Source organism: Felis catus, chromosome B1 (assembly GCF_018350175.1).
Source record: "Felis catus isolate Fca126 chromosome B1, F.catus_Fca126_mat1.0, whole genome shotgun sequence".
NCBI classification, from domain to species: domain Eukaryota; kingdom Metazoa; phylum Chordata; class Mammalia; order Carnivora; family Felidae; genus Felis; species Felis catus.
The window spans coordinates 145,272,353-145,294,882 of NC_058371.1; the positions used below are offsets into that span (position 1 = coordinate 145,272,353).

The window sequence follows — 22,530 nt, forward strand, 5'->3', positions numbered from 1 at the left end:
AGGGGCACATGCACCCCAATATTTATAGCAGCACTGTCAACAATAGCCAAATTAAGGAAAGAGCCCAAATGTCCATCAACTGATGAATGGGTAACAAAGATGTGGCTTATATATGCAATGGAATACTACTCAGCAATGAAAAAGAATGACATCTTGCCGTTTGCAACAACATGGATGGAACTGGAGGCTATTATGCTAAGCAAAATAAGTCAGTCAAAGAAAGACCGGTATCATATGAGTTCACTCAGATGTGGCATTAGAGAAACTTAACAGAAGACCATGGGGGAAGGGAAGGAAAAATAAGATACAAATAGAGAGGGAAGCAAACCATAAGAGACTCTTAAATACAGAGAACAAACTGAGGGTTGATGGGGGTGGGGAAAACGGATGATGGGCATTGAGGAGGGCACTTGTTGGAATGAGCACTGGATGTTGTATGTAAGTGATGACTCACAGGAATCTACTCCTGAAGCCAAGACTACACAGTATGCTAATTTGACAATCAATCAATCAATCAATCAGAAGGAAATGAGGGAATATGTCATGTGGCTATGTGTACAAAATACTTCTAGGCCAAGGGGAGTGCAAAGCAAGTACAAGGGACTCTAGGCAGGAGCATGACTAGCATGTCTGATGAATAGCAAGGCCAATGGCTGCAGTGGAGACAAGTGTGCCAGGCCAGGACATAAAATCAAAGAAGTCACGGAACTTGAGATCACATAAGGTCCTGCAGACTTTTGAAGGGATATTGGCTTTTACTGAGCTAGAAAGCCATTTGACGATTCTGAGGAGTGCTATGACCCGATTTTCATGATTCAATAGCTGGTTAAATGTGGAAAACAGACTCTGGAAGCAAGGGGCTTAGAGTCATGCAGCTACAGACCAAGGAGAAGTAAGAATTTCCAGCAAGAAGAGGCGGGGAGAGCACAGCTCTGCAGATACCTTCATTTCAGACTTCTAGTCTCCAAGAGTCTGAGGATCCATCCTGTTGCTTCAAACCATCTAATCTGTGGTACTTTGTTTACAGTGGCCTTAGTAAACAAATACATGCATAATCCTAATTTAAAATATTCAAATTTGTAGGAAGAATCTTTTGATGGAGCTGTTTTTCATCGAATAGATTTGTATTTTGGAATGCAATGGCATAGAATTGAGAAGACCTGTATCTACTGTATCTAAACATGGCAAGATATTAGAAAAGTCATAAATAGAAACAACTTATTTGATGACATGTAACAAGTATTTGTCAAAGAAAGGTACTCTGAGACACTAAAACAGCAACTGTGAAAATATTTAGGCTAAAATATCTTCACATTTCAATATGAAAAAATCTAGAATTGAGACCATGTTCCATTTAGCAGTTTGCTCTGAGCTTGCCAGGTGCTTTGGTATCTGTAGGGAAAGTACTTTCTTGAAAACTAAAAATACTATTGTCTAAAGAAAAAAAATAATAAGGTTTGCAACTTAAAAAAAAACTGCAGCAAATTTAATTTTAAAATTAAGTGTAAGATCCTTTTTTTCCCGAAAATGATCACTATCGACATATTAAAGATAAGGCTAGGAAACCGATTCAAGTATATGTACCAAGAATTCAGCATGTGTTAAAAGTTAGTAATCACATAATTAACATAAAAAATGAAATATATTATTATAAAATTAAGATCAAAATTTTCAATTGTCTAAATGCATAAGGGTATATAAATTACCACTTAAAATGTGAATTTTGAAGATACTTTTGAAGAGGACTCTTTTATAGGTCCTAATATATTTACAAATCAATAAATATTCCAAATATGTCATTTTCACTACTTTAACATCTCTTTTTACTCCTAAAAATGTGGTTTGGTCAAAAAATTATATAGCCACATTGCCATTAATACACACCAAAAGGGCAATTTGACTTAGGTATTTTTCACAAGTTGTACCCTGCCATTACTTGCTCAGGCAACATTTCCTGAAAAGGTAATGTTGCAAGTGACCCCCAAAGAAGGCAGGACATAGAGCTCTCTGTTTCACCATTCTCCCCTCATTGCTGGGCTGGTACTAACATGTGACTTCATTAAAAAACAATTAAGTCATAGTGGGGGGCATGGTGAGCAATAAGGGCAGGATAATGCTGTATAAATTACTTCCTCCAAGTCAGAAGTCAGTCCTGGTTCACCATTAATAGTGTAAAAGATTTCAAAATGGAGCAAGCGAGCCTAACTCAGTCTTTTCACAATTGGATGGAAAAGCCACAAGGGAGGAAGAATTTATGCAGGTCCTCATTGGAGGAACTATGAACTTTTTGTCAGTTAGAAGCCCTCTGCCTAGACTTAACTTCCTCCTCACCCAGACACCTGAATTGTTCCATTCTTTACTTTGGAAGAAGCCAATGGGGTTTAACAAGCATCAATCCCTTATTTGCATATTAACCCAACCAATCCAAATTAACCTAGTTTCAATCTCTGTTTTGTATCAAGGACCCAAATAAGAGCTGCACTTGTGACTTTTAGCTTTTTTGTAATTCTGTCCCCTTTGTCTTCCTCCAAACAGGAGTCAGATTTCTACCTGAATCTGGGTTTCCCAAACTGCAATTCTAATTGCCCAAATAAATGTCTGTTTGCTTACATTTCCAGCGACAGGAGCTAGAATATGGTAGCACAAGTCACTTAACGGCTCTGAAAGGAATGCAATTTCCTCATCTATATAATGGAAATGTTCTCTGTTTAACTTACAGAAAAGGATTTGGCTAAAAGTTGACTGGCTGATTTGCAAAAATTGCTCTTTTAAGTGACACATGGTGCCAATACTCAAGTACCCGGCAGCAATAGGAGACCAAAAAGCCACCATTTAGTGTTGTTTCCAGGAGCCTGTTTACTCACCCATATTTTCCAGGAAGTAAACTGTAACCATCCTAATCTATGGTTACTAGAACTAAATGTAGTATGTAATTAACTAAGGCAAAATAGTAAATAGAAGGAAAAAATAATCACTACTTTTCCTGGGTATCAAAATACTCCTTCACAAAATAGTAAAATAACAAATAAAGTCCACCCAAGATCGAGTGTATTTAATTTGTATACTTGGCATCTTGTGTCTGCATCTAGGTTTCAATCTCATTTTCAGCCACAGCTGTAATTAGAGCTGCAATGGACTGTTTTATGATCTATAAAGATGAAAAGTCTAGTACAATCATTAGCAGTTAAAATTTCTCTGGTCATACCATAGCTTAATCACTGTGTATTTTAGGACTCCACCTGGAGATTTTGAGTTTGAATTAATAGAAATGAAACCCAAGGGAACCAGGCCAAAATTATATATGGAATAAAACCAATCACTAAGTACTAGGGAGCCTTTTGAAGTAAATAAAATGTTTTTAAGTGAATGAATACTTAGGAATGTTAAGTTTATGGTCTTTTACAATCATTTCACTTCACATCCTAAATACTATACTTACACCTTAAAGTTATTTTATCAGAAATTACGCTTTGGTAAGCCAGTAAGAACATACCTAAGAGCAAGTTCTTTTCATCATGCATAATTCTGTTATTCAATTTTTCAACTCAACTCTTTCAGGACCCTAATGTGTAAATCAGAACATCAGTAGCTACCTAAACAACATCTATGCTTATTCAGAATCTTAGATGCTAAGTTTTGTAACATAAGAACACTTGGGCAGTCTGCTCAATCATAGGGACAGCTTCTCAGAACAACCTTTTGAATGTTTAATATAAAATACACAAGTTTATAAGGAAACCAGTTTTACTGAAATATTGTTCTTTTTTTTAAGCATTAAATAACAGCATGTAGTGGCAGGTCTAATAACTACCATAATAACAAAGCAGTGGTGTGTATGATATTTTGAGATCTTTGCATCAACTCTGTAATATTAAAGTATCTCCGACTTTTATTGGCAATATCTGAAATACTGCTAATATTACTGTGGTTTGTTGCCAACATTCACAACTGAAGAAAACGCTAAATTTGTTAGAGGTTAGTGATGTCCTATCTAAGTTTATGGATCCCCTAAAATCTATCCAGAAAGTCTCAGGTTAAGAAATACCCTTCATTAGAGGAATCTGACAAGATGATTTTTTTTCTGACAAAATATTTTTAAGATTTATATACAAAATTAGCTTTCCTGATTCACAAAAGTTCTACAACATTTGATAAATGTTTTCAAAAAGAGGAACAACAATAGTGATATGTCAACAATGCCAAATTACTAATAGAGCAAAGCACTGGGTAGACCATCAGGTTCAAACCCTGTCTTCACCATTTATTTACTGCTAACATGGGCAAGTTATTTAATTTCTCTAAGCTTCAATCACACAATCTACTAATTACTAATACTAATAGTCTACTTCAGCTGTTGTGAGGATAAAAGGATATACTTAGGCAAAAAATCTCAGCACAGAGTAAAGGCTCACTAAACACTAATAAGAATTTATTTTTCAACAACACACTGGATTACTTAAAGGCAAGATGATATTCATTGCAGGTTTTCATAACCAACGTGGGGAGGAGACATCTAATTTAAACTATATATACCCTAACTTTAGAATTATGAATCTTTGGATAGTCTGTTGGTTCCAGGCACACTCTGTAACGTAATTACAGAAACCTACATAGATCATTTTCGGATCATTAAGTGAACAAACCTCATTGGTATGATGTTGACAAGACCATGACCTGAATCTGAGAATAAATGATTTCCTATGTTCTAAGAACTAGACATTAAACGATAGCAAGATGGTTATGTAAGTTATGACCAACAGACTTAATGTAATAGAATGTAGCCAATAAAATGTTAGTAAAAACAGTAGCAACACAGGAATGCACTGACGTAATGTTAAGTGGAGTAGCTGGATAATACCCAACCCTGAGTTCTCGGACACTAATTTAGAGTTAGATTATGTTCCATTCTGACCACAAAGTTTCCTACCTTTTAGGTGTATTTTTCTCTGGTCCAAATTGCACTTCTTAATAGTTAATCTCATTTATTCTCATCATTAATTTATCCCACTCATTTGACATTTCAAATTTCTCCCAAGTGCCTCCCTCCCTATACCTCCCTCTCCAAGCCAAACTATCTTTAAAAACTGTCATCGGCTCTATGGAATTCCATTAAGAGTCTGTGACCATGGAAAATTAAGTGTTTTTGTCTTTTTCCTACTGTTTTTATCATCCCATCAAGGTATTAACATGAAAAAGATAACTTTCGAAAAAGAAAGATTCAGATCATTAAAGAAACTGCTAAATTATCCCTAAAACCATGACTAAGTAACAAGATCTGAGATTAATAGTAGTCTTTTTTCATCTACTGATCCATTTTAATCAGAAAACTTGATTTTGGAGATATTAGAACACATTATCTCTGAGCAGCTGGGATACAGACATAGAGCTCAGATATAAGATAGTAAATGGTGAAATATTTAGGTTCTAAATTTAAAGTGACATTGAGAACTGCTTAGAAATCAATACCATAGCAACAGCTATCTCATTAAATAGGTAAGGCATTAAGACAGGAAAACCGCACAATCACATTTTCCAACAAAATAGGATTTTGAGAAACTGCTTTTGCTACTCATTGGAACTCTTATCCTAGTTGAAATCAGTCTGTGGAAAATCAGCTTTAGTAAGGGTCCTAACTGGAGTCTGGGTCCTTCAAGCTTCCCACGAGGGTAAGAGGATCTTTAAATCAAATAATTCTATTGCAGAGATGGAAACACTGAATAAGTACTAGAGGGGAGAATCTGAATAAAAATGAACAGCCTTACTGATAAACTTGAGTCTGCTTTTCAGTTATTAAATTCAACTCCCCCCTCTACGAGCCATGAATATTCAACTAACATAAACCAGTATCTTTTACTATATATATATATATATATATATATATATATATATATATATATATGCTGGCCTAGCTGCAAAATTTATAAAGCCATTGGCAACGAGACATAAAGAAAGGTGAGGTTTCTGTCAAGAGCTGTAGGCTGGTACACACAATTTTACAAATGCTAAAATAGCATTTTAGCAGGAGGGGGTGCCAAACTTATGATTTTATGATTTTAGGAAATCACTTTGCAATAGGATAAAAGCTTAGGATACCCATTTAATTACGAAAATGAGTTCAGGGGGGATCCAAAGCAGCATTTGGGAAGTCCCTGTTTCAGGATATCTGCAAATCTGCTTTGACCGTGGCATTAACGTATAAGGTCTGGACCTTCCCCTCCAAATGGGAACCGCTTCTGCCTAGCTCTATACACGGAAAGCACTGGGCCAAAGACTCATGTGGTATTTATAATCCGATAACATGTTGAGTTGTACACTCACACAGCAAGGCAAAATAGTACAAACTTAATCACTAAAATTTTTTTATTTTTAACTTTTTGGCTGTTTAGGTAATTCATTTCAAGGAACAATAGTGGGCAACAAATAGAAGGGCTTATTTATTTCTTTGACAGTAAATATATTTTCTTCCAATTAATAATATCTAATTTCTCATGAGTTACTAAGAAAAAAAAACTTACTGTAAATTTTAAAAATAAGAGAAAACTCAAATGATACTTCAAGATTTTATAATTTTCAAATTCTGTCAAAGATTACTTCTTGAAATTCCAATTAAAAAAAAACTTCATTAAAAAAGCATTATATGTTCCGCTATCATAGGTATCTAGTCAAAAATATGAAAAAGAATCAAAAATGTTTTTTCATTTTCATTTAAAGCTCCATAGAGCTCAGAAACTAATAAATCTGTTAATTTAGAAGAGTCAATACTGGCGAAGGAGCTTATCAAACTCCAAGATAATTTTCACTAAAATAACACTAAGGCTCAAATTTCAAGTCAATAGAAATGATATCAGATATAAAGCACATTCACTACGAAGAACTAGACAACCAATAAGTAGCTATATATTTTAAAAAAGATGACTGAGGATGGGGACAAGTGGGGAGGCAGACAGTGGCGACCTCTGGAAGATGGAATCTCTTCTCTCTGCTGGTCCTAGAAGAGAAAAGAGACACCAATAAGCATCAACACACTGTCCGAATTCCTCCCCACCCGAGACCCAGCAGTCCACAGGTGTTTCTCAACCTGACAGCCAACTTCACCTTCATAGATGGTATTCAGTGCCAAGAGGAAGTCAAAAACACCACCGTATCCTAACTTGATTAGAGCTGCCTTAAGAAAAATAAAGACTACCCAAAGTACTATTTATAGCTATTATCTATATCAAATGGGGCCTAAAGCAGCTGGGTTGAAAGTCATACTCCTTTTTATTAAGACTAGCTTTCCAAAACTATTGCACTCAACTATTTTAAATTATAAAGAGACAATTAAATATAATCTAAAAGATCTGAATTATCCCTTTGCTTGCACACATTTGTACGAAGCAAGTGGCTACAAGCAGATGTTTGGGTTATAACCGTTGTGACTCTCAATCAACGCCCACGGAGAGGATTGGGGTGATGGGTCCTTTACACCAAGTTGACAAAGGGAAATTCAACAACTTATATAATTTGGAAAAGATTATCCTCACTCCGCAAAGCAGCTCTAGAACAAATGAAACTCAAAACATGATTACCTAGAGTGACTACAGTACATAATACCTTCAATTCTGCAATTCAAACAGCATTCTACAGAATCTGCTTTCCCTAGGGAGTACAGCTGGCAATTCCGAAACAACTGGCAAATCCTTGCAGAGACCATACAGCTTTCATAACCAGAACTCAGAATCGGTTACTTTCTCCTATCTTTGTGGAAGAGCTAATCACTGGAAACACGTCTAGAGTAAACCCAATATGAAATATTCTTTATTATTTTAGTCACTCAAGACTGAGACAAATATATGTATAAAATGATGAGTTGGGGGCGCCTGGGTGGCGCAGTCGGTTAAGCGTCCGACTTCAGCCAGGTCACGATCTCGCGGTCCGTGAGTTCGAGCCCCGCGTCGGGCTCTGGGCTGATGGCTCAGAGCCTGGAGCCTGCTTCCGATTCTGTGTCTCCCTCTCTCTCTGCCCCTCCCCCGTTCATGCTCTGTCTCTCTCTGTCCCAAAAATAAAAAAACGTTGAAAAAAAAATTAAAATGATGAGTTAATCAATTAAAATGAAATAAGTAGTAGCTATGTTTCCACATTATTATCACTTTCTTCCAGGTACTGTGCTGCTCACTGGGGATGCAAAAAGATAAGATACAATCTCTGAGCTCATAAAACTGCCGTGAACGTGCAATACTGGAAACCCTGGAAGTCTGAAAACTGAATCTCTTGTCGACTCGCTGGCTCTGGGTCAAGGGAATATATTTTTAGATTCTTAAGTCTAAGTCTGCAACTCCAACAAGTAGATGACCGCAACGCGAAGAGGCCGGGGCACCACTGTGTAGAAGAGTTAAAACCACAACACGTTTCGTACGCGCAGTGTACTAGCCGGCAACGGGATCCGAAGAGATGCAATGATTCTAAGACTGACTACTTCAATGTTAAGATTGAAGAAGTTCAGGAAGCACCACACAGAAAAAGACTGAGAAATCAAGATTATGTTTGATTTTGTGAAATCGCTACGAATTTTAGGGCTGAAGGAGACCTCGGAGTTCCCATCAACAAAGGAATTCAGAATCCCAAACACGAGCAAACCATCTGAACAATGCCCACTCCTTTGTTTACAAAACACAGCAATAACCAAACCAAAGCAACCGCTAGAAACGAGCAGACCACCTGTTTTTAGGGCACCTTTCCTGAGGGCCTCCAATGTCTTCTTAAATCTCTCCACTGTACCTGCTGCAAAGTAAGAATATTCTTGGCGCCAGAGCCCAAAGCCGATCTCGTCCGAGTTGCCCGACTTGAGGTCGACGCGACCAGTCCGCGAGGCCCGCAAGGTCAAGTTCGGAACCTAGGCAGGCCTCACCCCCCAGCCCTGCGGAGGCGCGCGGCCGCCCGAGCCTCTGGCCTGACGCGGGAGAGCTCGGCCGGCGCCAGCAGCCCGCGCCTCGCCGCCCCGCCCGCAGCCCGCGGCTCCGCACGCGCGGGCACCCACACCCGAAGACAGCGAGCGTCCGGGGCGCTCGTACCTCACGCCGCTGCTCCGAAAACCCCGGGACGCGCAGCCGGCTGCTCCCGGCGCCCGCAGGGGCAGCACCACGCTCCCGCAGAGCATCAACACGCGGCCCAGGCGACGGCGGAGCAGGGAAAAGCCGCGGGCCGGCACTGCCATGGCCGCGAATCGCAGGCTTCCGGACGGAGACTCCACCTCCCGCCGCTGCGGTCCTCGCAGCTGCAGGCCGGGCTCCGCCCCCACGCGGCCGGGCCGGAGAGCGGGTCCCTGCGGCAGCCGGTTCCGGGCGCCATGCCGGGGCGGGGCCCGGAGCCAAACTCAGGGCTGGGGGCGGGCCCGAGACACACTGGGAGGCGGGGCCAGGAACCAAGCTCTGAAAGGGAGGGGGGCGGGGCAGAAGAAACTCCGGGACTGGCAGGAGCTGGGCGAAGACCCTGGACGCGGGCTGTGCGAAGTGGGGGGGGAAGGGGGGGAGGGGGGCGGGGGGGCAGTCTCTGAGACTGGTGGCTTGCGATGTGGCTTCTCACCCACCTGACACACCTTTGATCTTCCCATAGCGAGGACACAGGTAAGGCGTCTAAAGTAATCACTCCAAGCAGCAAGCCTTCTTTTTCCCTAGCCAGACTTCCGGCCTACCACCTCCGAGGCTATATGATTTAAAGCCAGAAGGATGTTACTGCTTGTTTCCTACCCCACTTAGTAAGATCTTGGGATATCTGGGAGCTGGAGAGAGAAAAAAAAAAAGGTGTGAGTGTGTGGAGGGAGGAGGGGGACCTGGCTGAAGAAGGCCTGAACTTTAGAATTTCTGTTGTTCTACCTTATCTCCATATTTGGAAGGAAAAAATCGTTTTCCAGAGTTTATGACCAAGTTAACATAGCCTGGGAACCTGCATTGTCTGGTGAATGGACAGCTACTGAGAAAGCAAAAATATCAACTACCTCTGGAAAAGTAAAAATCAGACTGGCCATTCACTATGCTGGGATATGTTAAAAGGTAAATTGAAGCAGACTTTTAAAAATTAAGAGTTTCTTTGAGCAAAAAATCAGTTTGAACCAGGCAGCATCCAATCTAGCAGATAGAAAGGCACTCTTGGGAGCTGTACAAAATAAAAGACTTTTTTTTTTTTTAGGCTGAAGGGAACAGGAACAAGAAAGTTATACTAGCAAAAAAGTGGGTTCTTTGTTGCAAAGTTACTTTCCTTTAGGGGATGGCAGGGCACAATCAGGCACAATACCTGACTAGGGCTGATCAGGTGATTCCTGGTTGACTGATTTAAGATTCTGTTTCTGGGAGAGAGGAAACTAACGGGGAGGAAGAATTTCCTCTGCCCTTTAAGGTCCTAGTTCTAGCTAGATCAGAATCATATTTTTTTAATATGAAATTTATTGTCAAATTGGTTTCCATACAACACCCAGTGCTCATCCCAACAGGTGCCCTCCTCAGTGCCCATCACCCACCCACCCCTCCCTCCGACCCCCCATCAACTGTCAGTTTATTCTCAATTTTTAAGAGTTTCTTATGGTTTGGCTTTCTCCCTCTCTAACTTTTTTTTTTCCTTCCCCTCCCCCATGGTCTTCTGTTAAGTTTCTCAGGATCCACATAAGAGTGAAAACTGGTTAGATCAGAATCATATGGACATGAGATAGATTAACAGAGGAAAATCAAGTTTAATAGCATACATAAGGGGAATCAAAATCAAATTTAATAGCATTCAATGGGGAATCCACACAGACATTGAAATTCCAAAGATAGGCAACATGATGCTTATATGAGTTAAGGAGAGGGGTAGGGGTCTGAGGGTACAAAAGGGAGAGATATCATGAACAGGAAAGTGAAAGGAGATGTTTGGAAAACAAAGATACCCTGTTATTCAGATAAGTTTCTCAGGTAAAGAGGAATTTCTATTAATAGCTCTCTTCCTGGTAAAGCAAGCAGTTGAGGGGGAGGTAAAGAACTTTTTCTGACTCTGCTGGGTTTGGATTATTTTTAACTCAAAATAATGTTCATGCCAAAGTGGCCCATCTAAGGGTGGCCTTCCCTTGTCCTCTACAGTGATTAGGTCTCAGTTTGGTGAAGTGGGGCTTAGCATAAGTGACTCCATTTTGGATCTGTTGTCTTGTTTTTTAACAGGTAACAAACACAGATAAGAGACAGATAGAACCAGATGCAAAGGTAAAGGAAGCAATATTTCTCCCAAGGTCAGGCTGCAGCTGTGAAGTATCATCACAATCCCTTTGACCACTGCATTCTTACTTAAAATCGTTCTTCTCTAAAATCATAACTGTCAGAAAGTGTGCTCTTTAAAATCTTATCAATAAGAATGAAACATCCTATCCGTCCTATTCTGTATGATGTAAGTCAGTTTCACACAAAGAAGCAGCCTTTATTTCCAACGTAGGTAAAAGCTTCAGATGAGGGATTCCTGAACACATTCCACATCGATCTTTATCAATTCCAAGTCATAGGCCCCTGGATCCCCTTTGCAGTTCCACTTCATGTTGACCCCTTTACACACAGCTCTTTCCTGCTTTGAGCCTCCCAAAATGTTGCTTTATTTAAATTTCACCTAACCTCTACCCTTCCCCAAATCTTATAAGATCCCCATATCTCCCCTTAGTTGATGAGACATTTCTCAGGTTTCCTCTGGTGTGCAGTCTCCTTCATTACAAGGAACCAGTTATTCTAATTTTGTCTTTCTACAGTTTTGTCCCTGCCGGTTGAATCTGATTAGGCTAGGATAGCAGCCTGGAGTGATGATCGAGGGTATTTGCAGCCCAGAAGCGGTTATCAGTCTAGCAAAGGCAATATCGTGTCCCCAGTGTTCAGTAATTTCTTGAAAACTAGTTCATTAAGGTTTATAAGGAATCCTAAATGGACACCACCACATTTCAAAACATAACCACATCAATTCAAAGCTTTCTTTAATCATCTGGCCTTGTCAAGAATATGTAACGGTCTCGTATGGAGATGCGTTGATCATTTCTTTTCCCCATCCTTTGTGTCTCATACTAGACTCTAGACAGCTCTCTTTGCACATAAACTTCATGTGCTTCCTACTAATGGAACCTGAATTATTGCACTCAAAATAAGCCACGACTGTGACAGGAAGGAAAAAATTGCCTCCACCCTCAAGGTTCTCCAGCAGGACTAAGAATTAAATTTACATGAGACAAATTACCAGGAGAGAAAAAACCCACAAAGTTTTATTATGTGTACACGGAGGTCCAGTTACAAAATTGAGACCTGAAGAAATGACCAAAGTACGGTTTTTGAACACTTTTAGACAAAGAGATGATACATTTATTTAAAAAATTTTTCTAACGTTTATTTTTGAGAGAGAGACAGAGCATGAGAGGGGGAGGTGCAGAGAGAGAGGGAGACACAGAATCCAAAGCAGGCTCCAGGCTCCGAGCTGTCAGCACAGAGCCGGACGCAGGGCTCAAACCTACTAACCGTGAGATCGTGACCTGAGCTGAAGTCGGATGCTTAACTGACTGAGCCACCCAGGCACCCCAAGAGATGATACATTTTGGGGGAATTTATAGAATAAGGAAAACAGGTGTTTGGGCTGAAATGGTAGATTAGTAAAAAGTAATAAGACTTCTGCAGCTTTTTGTAGTTTTAAAGTCATTACCTCTGGTGATATCTTTTTTTTTTTTTTTTAGTTTACTTGTTTATTTTGAGAGAGGAAGAGAGAGAGAGAGAGAGACAGCGTGAGTGAGGGAGGGGCAGGGAGAGAGGGAGAAAGAATCCCAAGCAGGCTCCATGCTGTCAGCACAGAGCTCAACACAGGGCTTGAACTCACAAAACTGAGACCATCACCTGAGCTGAAACCAAGAGTCTGATGCTTAACTGACTGAGTCACCCAGACTCTTTTCACTTCTCAGTGTAGGGAGGATATTTTTCCTATGAGACATTTGTTTCCTGCTTTCAAGGAGACAGAGGAAGGGCTGAATGTCCTTGTACTAGTTGTTACTTAAGTAATTTTTATTTGAAATAATGTGCCAGCCCCGACAGCTGTTTCTGAGTAACTCATTAAAGTCATCTTGAGGTAAGAGCTTGCATCAAGCAAAGGAAAGCAAATACCCTCTGTCATCTAAAGGTAACCCTACCCACAAGTCTACATACTATCTAATCTCGGTGTGACCTCCATGGCATTATCTCCAGAACCTAGTCCAATGTGTGGCACACATTAAGTGTTCATGAAGCATCTGTTACATGAGTGAGTGAATGAATTGAACCTAGACTCAGCAGGAATGGAATGAAATGCCCAATGAACTCCGAAAGAGCCACCTCTGACGAGATGTGGGCAGAGCTGCTCCTCCTCCTAGAGACGCGGAGCATATAACTGAACCTGTCCCAGAGATTTTAAGTACACCAGAAAATGTGTACAGTGGCCTATTGCCAGGCTTTGGGTGACTATAAGTTTTCTGACACCCATTGGATATCCTTTCAATAATAAAATACCCCTGTAGAACATTACGGCTACTATTCTTGCAAATGGAGAAGTTAATGCCAGTCTACTGGGTTGTACCATGAGAAATTTTCCCCGTGTTTCTGGATGGTGCCCTGGTCATCAGAAATGTAACTCCCGTGAAAGTTAATCTAGATCATCACTGGACTAGAGTGACATTTTTAGCTGTTTAACTGAGAAATGTGTATATTAATATTGATTTTTATGATTCTGAGGTATCACAGAGGACATGAAATGTTTTTTGACATGATTAGAGGAATTGTTTGAAGAAGAGACTTTTCCCCATAGCACTGAATATGAAAGATTGTGACCCTATACTCAAAAACAATTGGATTTGGTTTTTAAACTATAAATTATATTTTCTTATATTTTGCTTTTCTAAGCTAACTTTAGCTGCAAGCATAAGCTTAATTCTGGCCACTACCTCAACAACATTAATCATTAGGGAAATGTAAATCAAAACCACAATGACACAACATCTCACACCCATTAAGATGGCTACTATAAAGAATAAAACCAAACAAAACCAAAAAACAGGTGTTGGTGAGGATGTGAAGAAAGTGGAACCCTTTGGGGGTTCTCTTGGTGGAACTGTAAAATGGTGCAGCCACTATGGAAAATCAGTGATTCCCGGGGCTAGGGGAAGGGGAATGGGGAGTTGCTGTTTAATGACTACATAGTTTCAGTTTTGCAAGATCAAAAGAGTTCTAGAGACTAGTTACATAATAATGTGTTTGTGCTTAACACTACAGAACTATATACAGTAAAACCTTGACTTGCCAGCATAATTCAAGCATAATTCGTTCCAGAAACATGTTTGTAGTCCAAAGCACTTGTATATCAAAGTGAATTTCCCCGTAAGAAATAATGGAAACTCAGATGATTCATTCCACAACCCAAAAATATTCATATAAAAATGTTTATACTACTGTAATATAACACAAAATAATAAAGAAAATACAAAACAAAAAGAAAAATAAACAAATTAACCTGCACTTACTTTTGAAAACCTTTGTGTCTGGTGTGAGTGAGGGAGACAAGACAGGAGGGTTATTGTGGAGGAGGACTTTCGCTATCACTGATAGAATCATCGCTATCCATTGGCTCAATGGAATCTTTTTCTGCATGGGCACCATTGTACATGCTCTCATGGATACTGACTATAGTACAATATTAATAAACTCTTGTCATATACTGTATTTAACGTAACTGCAATAAGGCAGCAGAGAAAAGGGTCTATATCCACAGGCAGCCTAATCTAGAATGAAGCAAAGCATTCCTAAGCTTACTCTTACATGGAAAAGTAAAGGACTGTCCATAGGTGCTTTGAAGTCACAAAAAATACACGAGTGCCAGTTGTGGGCACCTTCCAACATTCTGAAAAATCACTGATTTCTGCCAAACACCACGGCCTGACACAGGAGCGTCTCGGCATCGGCCTGAGACTGAGCATCTGAGCATGGGAGACGATCACCCACAATCCCACAGTAAGAGAGAGACAAAGAGAAGAACCATTGTCTCAGTTGTGATTATGTGATGTTGGGTGTCACATATCACTCATACTGAAAGACATGGCTCATTTTCAAGTTAAAATTTATTAGAAATGTTTGCTCATCTTGCAGAACAGTCGCAGAACAAGTAACTTGTAATCCAAGGTTTTACTCTACTTATACATGGTTAGGATGACAAATTTTATGTCCTGTATATTTTACCACCATTTAAAATTCCTTTGATGTAAAAATTAGTGACAAATATTTTATTATTAACTTAGGAATTTTTACTTCCAATGGTAGTGAATAAGACTAACTGGGCCACATCCTTAGAAAGATTTTGTATTATCAGTCTTTTAAATTTTAGTCCGTTTTGTGAACAACAAATAGTATTCACTGAAGTCTTCATTTATATTTTCCTGACCATGAATGCGTGAAACATCTGTTTATTAGCCATTTCAATTTTCTCTTTTCCAGTGGGTTTGTTTTTTATTGATATAGGAATTATTTCTATTTTCAGTATCAGTACTTTTTTGTCACTTGTGTGTGTGACAAGTAGTCAGATTTATCAATCTATTCTTTTGTGGTTGGAGTTTAATGTTTATGCAGTCTCTACATAATTTACGATTATAGAGATGGATTCCTGTTAATTTACTCTAGAGCTTTCAAAGTGTTGCCTTTCACATTTAAATCCCTAATTAAGTATTACAATGTGCACTGTGAGGTAGAGATAAAATTTCTTTAAAAAAATGCACCAGAAGCACTTATTACTAATCCATTCTTTCTTCCTTATCTGCAGTGCCACCTCTTTCTACTATGAGCTTTCTATATGGACATAGATCTGTCCCTTCTCGCTGGCAGGATGATGTGGCAGAAATCAAGACTAGTGAACTTGAAGCAATAGAAACTATCAAAGGCGAAGTGTATTTTTTAAAAAAGGCTAAAAAATATATCAGTGTATCAGTGAGCCTTGGGACAACTTCAAGACACCAAAGATAATATAATTGGAGTTCCCAAAAGAGAGGGGATGAGGACCAAAAATTTTTTTTAAAGAATTCATGTGAAATATTTTCCAAATTTGGTGAAAAGTACAACAAACCCATCTGAGAAACTCATTGAAGCCAAAGCAGAAGAAACATGAAGAAAACTGTACCAAATTATATCATAATTAAATTGCTCAAAACCAGTGACAAGCTGAAAAAAATTTTTTTAAGCAGCCAGGAGGAGAAAAAACATTTTAGGACAGAGGAATGCAGATAAGAGTAGCAGGTTTCTCAACAGTTTAGCACAGTAGTAGAATGTAAAACAACATACCCAAACCCAAGTTAGCAATATGCCATATAATAAGTTTTGAAATCAGAAAGTGTGAGACCTCCAACTTTGTTCTCCTCCTTTTTTTCCCCCAAGATTATTTGCCTATTTAGGGTCTCTGGAGATTCTGTATGGATTTGGGGATGGGTTTTTCTATTTCTGCAAAAAACACTTTAGGACTTTGATAGGCATTTCATTAAATCTAGTAATGTAAATTGCTTGGGTATATTGGCATCTTAGCAATACCAAGTTTTCCAATCCATGAACTCAACATCTTTCCATTGATTTATTTCTTTAATTTCTCTCAGAAACATTTTGTAGCTTTTTAGTGTACAAGTCATCCTTGGCTGGATTTATTACTGTGTATTTTATAAGTTTTGATGCTGTTATACATGGAATTATTTTCTTCATTTTCCTTCTGGACTGGTCATTTTTGGCAACTACTTTTGCCATAACAAGTTTCTTTGTCTGGGAATCTCATGTCTTCTGTAAGTGTTCCTGAAACTGTGGAAAGCTAACTTAGTAGATTGTGGGTAGGGTGAAATTTACTCCCTCATAAGCTCACAAATTGTCATGATAGGAGAGAAAGAGGGGATATCACTATAGATGCTAAAAACACTAAAATATTAATAAAGTAATAATACAAAAAGCTTTAATGCAGTGTATTTTACTACTAAAATAAAATAGACAAGTTTATTGAAAAACACAAATCATCTTAAACTGACCCAAAAAGAAATTTAAAAATTTAATAACTATATAGATTTTTAAAAACAAATTAGCAATTAATAACTCTCTGGCAAAGAATCTTCGGTCTTAGTGGGTTTCACTGATAATTTCTCTCAAATATTTAAGAAAACGATAATAACAATCCTATGCAAATCTCTCAGAAAATAGAAGAAGGAACACTTTCCAACTCACTTTGTAAGGCCACCATTGCCCTGATATCAAAACATTACAAGGGAAGGCAACAACAGACCAAAAATCTCCAAAACAATAGCAAATTGAATAGCAATATGTATAAAAGGTAATCTATCCTGATATCCTGATCGAGAGGGGTTTATTCTGGGAACGTAAGTCTGGTTCAACATTCGATTAATGTAATTCACCACAGTAGCAGATTAAAGAAGAAGAAACAATGGTGATTTCAGTAGATGTAGAAAAAGTATTTGACAGAATTAAACATTTACTCATGATAAAAGTAACTTTCAGAAAACTAGAAATAGAGGGATATTCTTCAAGCTGATAAAGGACATCTATGAATAACCAACCCACAGCTAACATTATACTTCATGATGAAAGATCCCTAAGATTAAGAACAAGGGAAAGATAACTTTTCTCACCATTTCTATTCCATATTGTACTGCTCATCTGGGTGATGGAAAGGGGTACAAAAGAACTTTGGAGGGCGATGGAAATGTTCTGTATTTTGATCATGGCATGGCACATGTGTATACAATTGTGAAAACTCATCAAATTACATACTTAAAATGAGAACATTTTATTATATGTAAATTATACTGAATCAAAATTGATAAAACACAGAACTTAAACATTTGTTGGTTCTCTTTAGATGTAATCCACATCCCTCTCTCACTAAGAAGCCTCTTTTCCATGAGTGTGTATGTATCACTTTGATTTTCTGTTATTCATTTGGCCTCTAGAGGGAACCCATATATCATGAACTCAGAAGCTTGGCACATTTAAAAAGCACATCATCATACTCTGGTTTCTCTTCAGATCATATAAAAAGCACATCATCTATGGATATAAATGCACAGAAAAGAATGGTACAAATGAAAATTCTTCATTAGCAGATTTTTAAGAATTTAGTAATGAAATTTCTTAAAACCCTTGTTGGCCATAGTCATACGGAGGATAAACATGTTACTTGTGAAAGAGATGAAGCTTCTTTCATCAGTGTATTTAAATAGTGGACTCAATCTTGACTTTCATGTAGATGGTGTGGGTCAATTAGACATAACCTTGGTATTTTTTTTTAAATAAAGGTTATATTTTTGGTTACAAAACTTATCCATGCTCATTACAGAAAATGTGATGAGAAATTTTTAAATACCATTATATAAGTAAATTAAAATAATAATATATAAATATTATTATATTTTATATATTTATATATTATTTTAATATATTTTTATATATTTATATATAATTTATAAATATATATAAATAAATTATTTTAATATATTTTATATATTTATATATAATTTATAAATATATATAAATAAATTAAAATAATATATAAATATATAAGGTATATATTTATATATTTTATATATTATTTAAAATATATTTATATTTTTATATATTATTTATATGTATAATTTATAAATATATATAAACAAATCAAAATAATAATGCATAAATATTATTATATAATATATATTGTATATATTTTCCTTTATTATTATATAAAAATATATAAATAAAATATATAAATAAATTTAAAAATAGAGAAAAATTTTAAATACCAGGTTATACTTTTGGTTACAAAAGTTATCCATGTTCATTACAGAAAATGTGAAAGTTACAGAAAAATTGAAAGAAGAGAAAGAGGAAGAGGCGAAGAATCCATAGAAGTCACTATTGTCATCATAATCACTGCCTGCAGACATGAATACTGTCAACATTTGGGCATATTGCCCCAGAGGTTTTATTTATACATTATTTTTACTTGATTGTAGTCACATATAACAAAATGTTAGAATTTAACCGCTCTTTGATATCTAACCATGAAAATGAAGCATAAATTATCTTTTTGTAATGTAGAACGTTCATAATTAATTAATTATGCCCCTTTGAAGTGCTTTTAATAGTACTCAACTAGAAAAGTTACAATAAAATGTTATTAATATTTAGTAGTCACATTAAATTGTCCATATTTCTTTGGCGGTTCTCTCTTATGCAGGAAATCGACTTGAATAGTCGTTACAACTGGAAAGAGCTGGGCAGTGGATGGCAGAATTTTTTTTCCTTATCCTAAATAATCTCCACCTAAGTTGGTAGAGGAGACAAATGTAATCTATGAGCAGTAAAAAGTCTCAGATGAAAAGAACATTTTTAAAAAATAATTTACCTGGTGGTCTTATGGTATATTCCCAAAGGGAAAAGAAACTATGCATACATTCCAATTCAGCTTTACCTTGTCACATAACAATGTATTCGTGTTTAGGTAGAGGGGACAATGAAATAGATGGTTAACAGTGACTTTTGAGCCTTGTTTGTGGAATTACCTGTACTTTTATTTTTATTTTTTTTTAATTTTTTAAAAAAATGTTTATTTATTTTGACAGAGAGAGACAGAGCATGAGTGGGGGAGGGGCAGAGAGAGAGGGAGACACAGAATCCAAAACAGGCTCCAGGCTCTGAGCTGTCAGCACAGAGCCCGAGGCGGGGCTGGAACTCACAGACCACGAGATCATGACCTGAGCCCAAGTCTGACGCTCAACCTACTGAACCACCCAGGCGCCCCTGCCTGTACTTTATTAAAATCCACTTGGCACAGATGAATTGTATGTAGATTTTAACTGACACAAGTGATAAAGGGAAGAGAGTTAATGTGAATGTTAACAATTAAACAGTATTTACTAATATTTATTGAAGACATAATATTTCTGGTACTGTAGGTATCTTATTACATGAATCACCTTTTCTTTATTTAATCGTTACAACAACTTTATAAAGATTTACAGGGAGTAACTATTTTCTTTCTCATTTTACTCAGACAGAATCTGAGGCTCTTAGAAGTCAAATAACATTTTCAAAGTCACACAGAGGGGTGCCTGGGTGGCTCAGTCGGTTGAGCTTCCGGCTTTGGCTCAGGTCATGATCTCACAATTTGTAGGTTCAAGCCCCGCATCCGACTCTGTACTGACGGCTCAGAGCCTGGAGCCTGCTTTGATTTCTGTGTCTCCCTCTCTCTCTGCTCCTCCCCGCTCATGCTCTCTCTCTCTCTCCTTCAAAAATAAATAAAAACATTTAAAAAATTAAAAAAAAAAGTCATACAGCTAATACATGCCAAAGTTGGGGTTTGCACATAGGTCTATGTTGCTATAATAGTCCTATCCTTAACCCATGGCCTCTTCTTTCCAGGAACTTCACATATATGACCCTTTCAAAGCAGGACTTCTTTTTTCCACTTAAAGTACCTTATTGCCATCATCATGTTGTGTTCAAAAAAACCTCAGCCTAAAAAATTAATTTAAGGGGTGCCTGGGTGGCTCAGTTGGTTAAGCATCTCAGGTCATGATGTCACGGTTCGTGAGTTTGAGCCCCCGTGTCGGGCTCTGTGCTGACAGCTCCGAGTCTGGAGCCTGCTTCAGATTCTGGGTCTCCCTGTCTCTCTCTGCCCCTCCCCTGCTCATTCTCTCTCTCTCTCTCTCTCTCTCTCTCTCTCTCTCTCTCAAAAATGAATAAACTTAAAAAAAAAATTAAGAAAACAAAAAGAATTAATTTAAAAGAACGAATATTCAGCCCCTGAAAAGAACTCCAAAGGGCAATTTCATTCCTAATACAAACCACAAATGAGGTTCTTGGTTTAAATCTACCACTTTATTAAATAACAAGGTAAGGAGTGGTTTGCTCTTGTACTTATGATTGTTATTATTTCATCCATTGTCTCCAAGCTATTATATTCTGATAGCTATAACATTATTAGTATACACAAGTAATTGTAGTATATCAATTGGTTCTATGAGACACCTTTGGAGTAGAAATGAAACCCTTTCTTAGCATCTAAAACTAGAAGAGAACAAACCACATCCCCATGATGCTCTTTATTGAAGGCCTTTAACTGATATGATGTGAAAATGAGTAATTTTGGGAATCATATCTGAAAGCACCTAACGGTGAAGACAGTGTTGCATTTACTTATGAATATATAAATACAGAGATTTAAGATGTAATTAAATAATTATTCAGCACATACTAGGCACCTATATCAATAAGCTGGCAGTTGATTAAATTGTCCGTGGTCATTGTTAAAAAATGGATTAAACATCCATTCTAGATTTTTTAAACTTAAAAAAAAATTGTTTTAAGTTTATTTATTTATTTTGAGAGAAAGACAGAGAGAGTGAACAGGGGAGGGGCAGAGAGAGAAGGAGCGAAAGAATCCCAAGCAGGCTCCCCACTTCTTCAGTGTGAAGCCCGATGCGTGGCTTGAACTCATGAAACCGTGAGATCACGACCTGAGCTGAAACCAAGAGCCAGATGTTTAACCAACTGGGCCACCCAGGTCCCCCTAGATTTGTAAGACTTCTAATAAAAAAAGATCACACACTTACTGTTATGATGTCTAAAAAGCTCAAAAAAAAAAACCACTAAAAAGAATAAAGGAAAGAAGAAAAGTGAAATGAGAAATGAGTGGTGTTTGGGATAAGACACCAGTATATAATATAATAGGATTACAAATGCGTTGGAAGATGTAGCTTAGTATGTGAGTCAAAAAGACTGCCAACTGAATGCCACAAATAGGCAACCACTAAGCATACATGGAAAAGATGACCATCTACAAACCAAGGAGAAAGGCTTCAGAAGAAAACCCTAAGGATACCTTGACCATGGCCCTCTAGCCTCCAGAACTATGAGAAAAACAAATTGCTGTTGTTCAAGCCACTAATACTCAACCTAGGCTCGGTGATATTGCCTGCACGTGATGAGCAGCCACTGAAGAATCTCAAGTAGAAAAACCACTTTTTAAGGTCTGCTCTGTAGAACAATCACTTTGCAGTGAGTAAGATTGACCGGGGAGACTAGTTAGGAAGTTACATCAATGGTCCAGGGACAGCTAATGAGGGGCATATTTAAGGCAATTTCACAGGGAAGGGAGAGGAGGAAGTAAGGGAGTAGACGTTACAGGGTCCAGAGCCCTGTTGGATGCAAAGCAGAGAGAGAGGGTCAATCTGTGATGAAACTGAGGTCCCTGGCTTAGGCAGCTCAGTGAATTTGCTTAATAAAGCAAAACAGAGAAACAGAGGAGCAGTGGGTTCCCCATGTGAACTCTGGGAGAGCTAACTAAATCACAGTGGTTACATGTTAATACTGGCAGCAAGGAGAAAATACAGGAGATAGGCATCAATCCAGATTAAGATCAAAGCATTTGATGACCCAGTGAGGGGAGGCGCATAGAGCTGGCACGGAGTAGCAGTCAGGATGTCTTAGATGGCCTGGTGAATTACCATGTCATGGAGAAGAAATGCAC

The 22,530-nt window shown here is 38.0% G+C and overlaps 1 protein-coding gene and 1 long non-coding RNA gene across 4 annotated transcripts in view; one reads left to right on the plus strand and one right to left on the minus strand.

Moving 5' to 3' along the window:
- MTHFD2L (methylenetetrahydrofolate dehydrogenase (NADP+ dependent) 2 like) overlaps positions 1-9,350 on the minus strand; it is a 145,772-nt gene extending 136,422 nt beyond the window's left edge. Inside the window, exons 1-2 of one of the 3 annotated variants that reach the window (XM_023253048.2) lie at positions 9,051-9,321; positions 6,343-6,988 (exon numbers count right to left, since the gene is read on the minus strand). In XM_023253048.2, coding sequence (XP_023108816.2) covers positions 6,865-6,988; positions 9,051-9,193 — 267 coding nt within the window. In that variant the 5' untranslated portion in view covers positions 9,194-9,321 and the 3' untranslated portion in view covers positions 6,343-6,864. Of the gene's footprint in view, positions 1-6,342; positions 6,989-9,050 lie in introns of those variants that run through there. The other 2 variants (XM_023253047.2, XM_023253046.2) reach the window with 2 other exon arrangements.
- Positions 9,351-9,520: 170 nt separating this feature from the next.
- On the plus strand, positions 9,521-19,200 carry LOC109499120. Its single transcript, XR_002156262.3, has 2 exons — positions 9,521-9,602; positions 18,844-19,200. It is a non-coding gene; the product is annotated as an uncharacterized LOC109499120 (long non-coding RNA).
- The last annotated feature ends 3,330 nt before the right edge of the window (positions 19,201-22,530 follow it).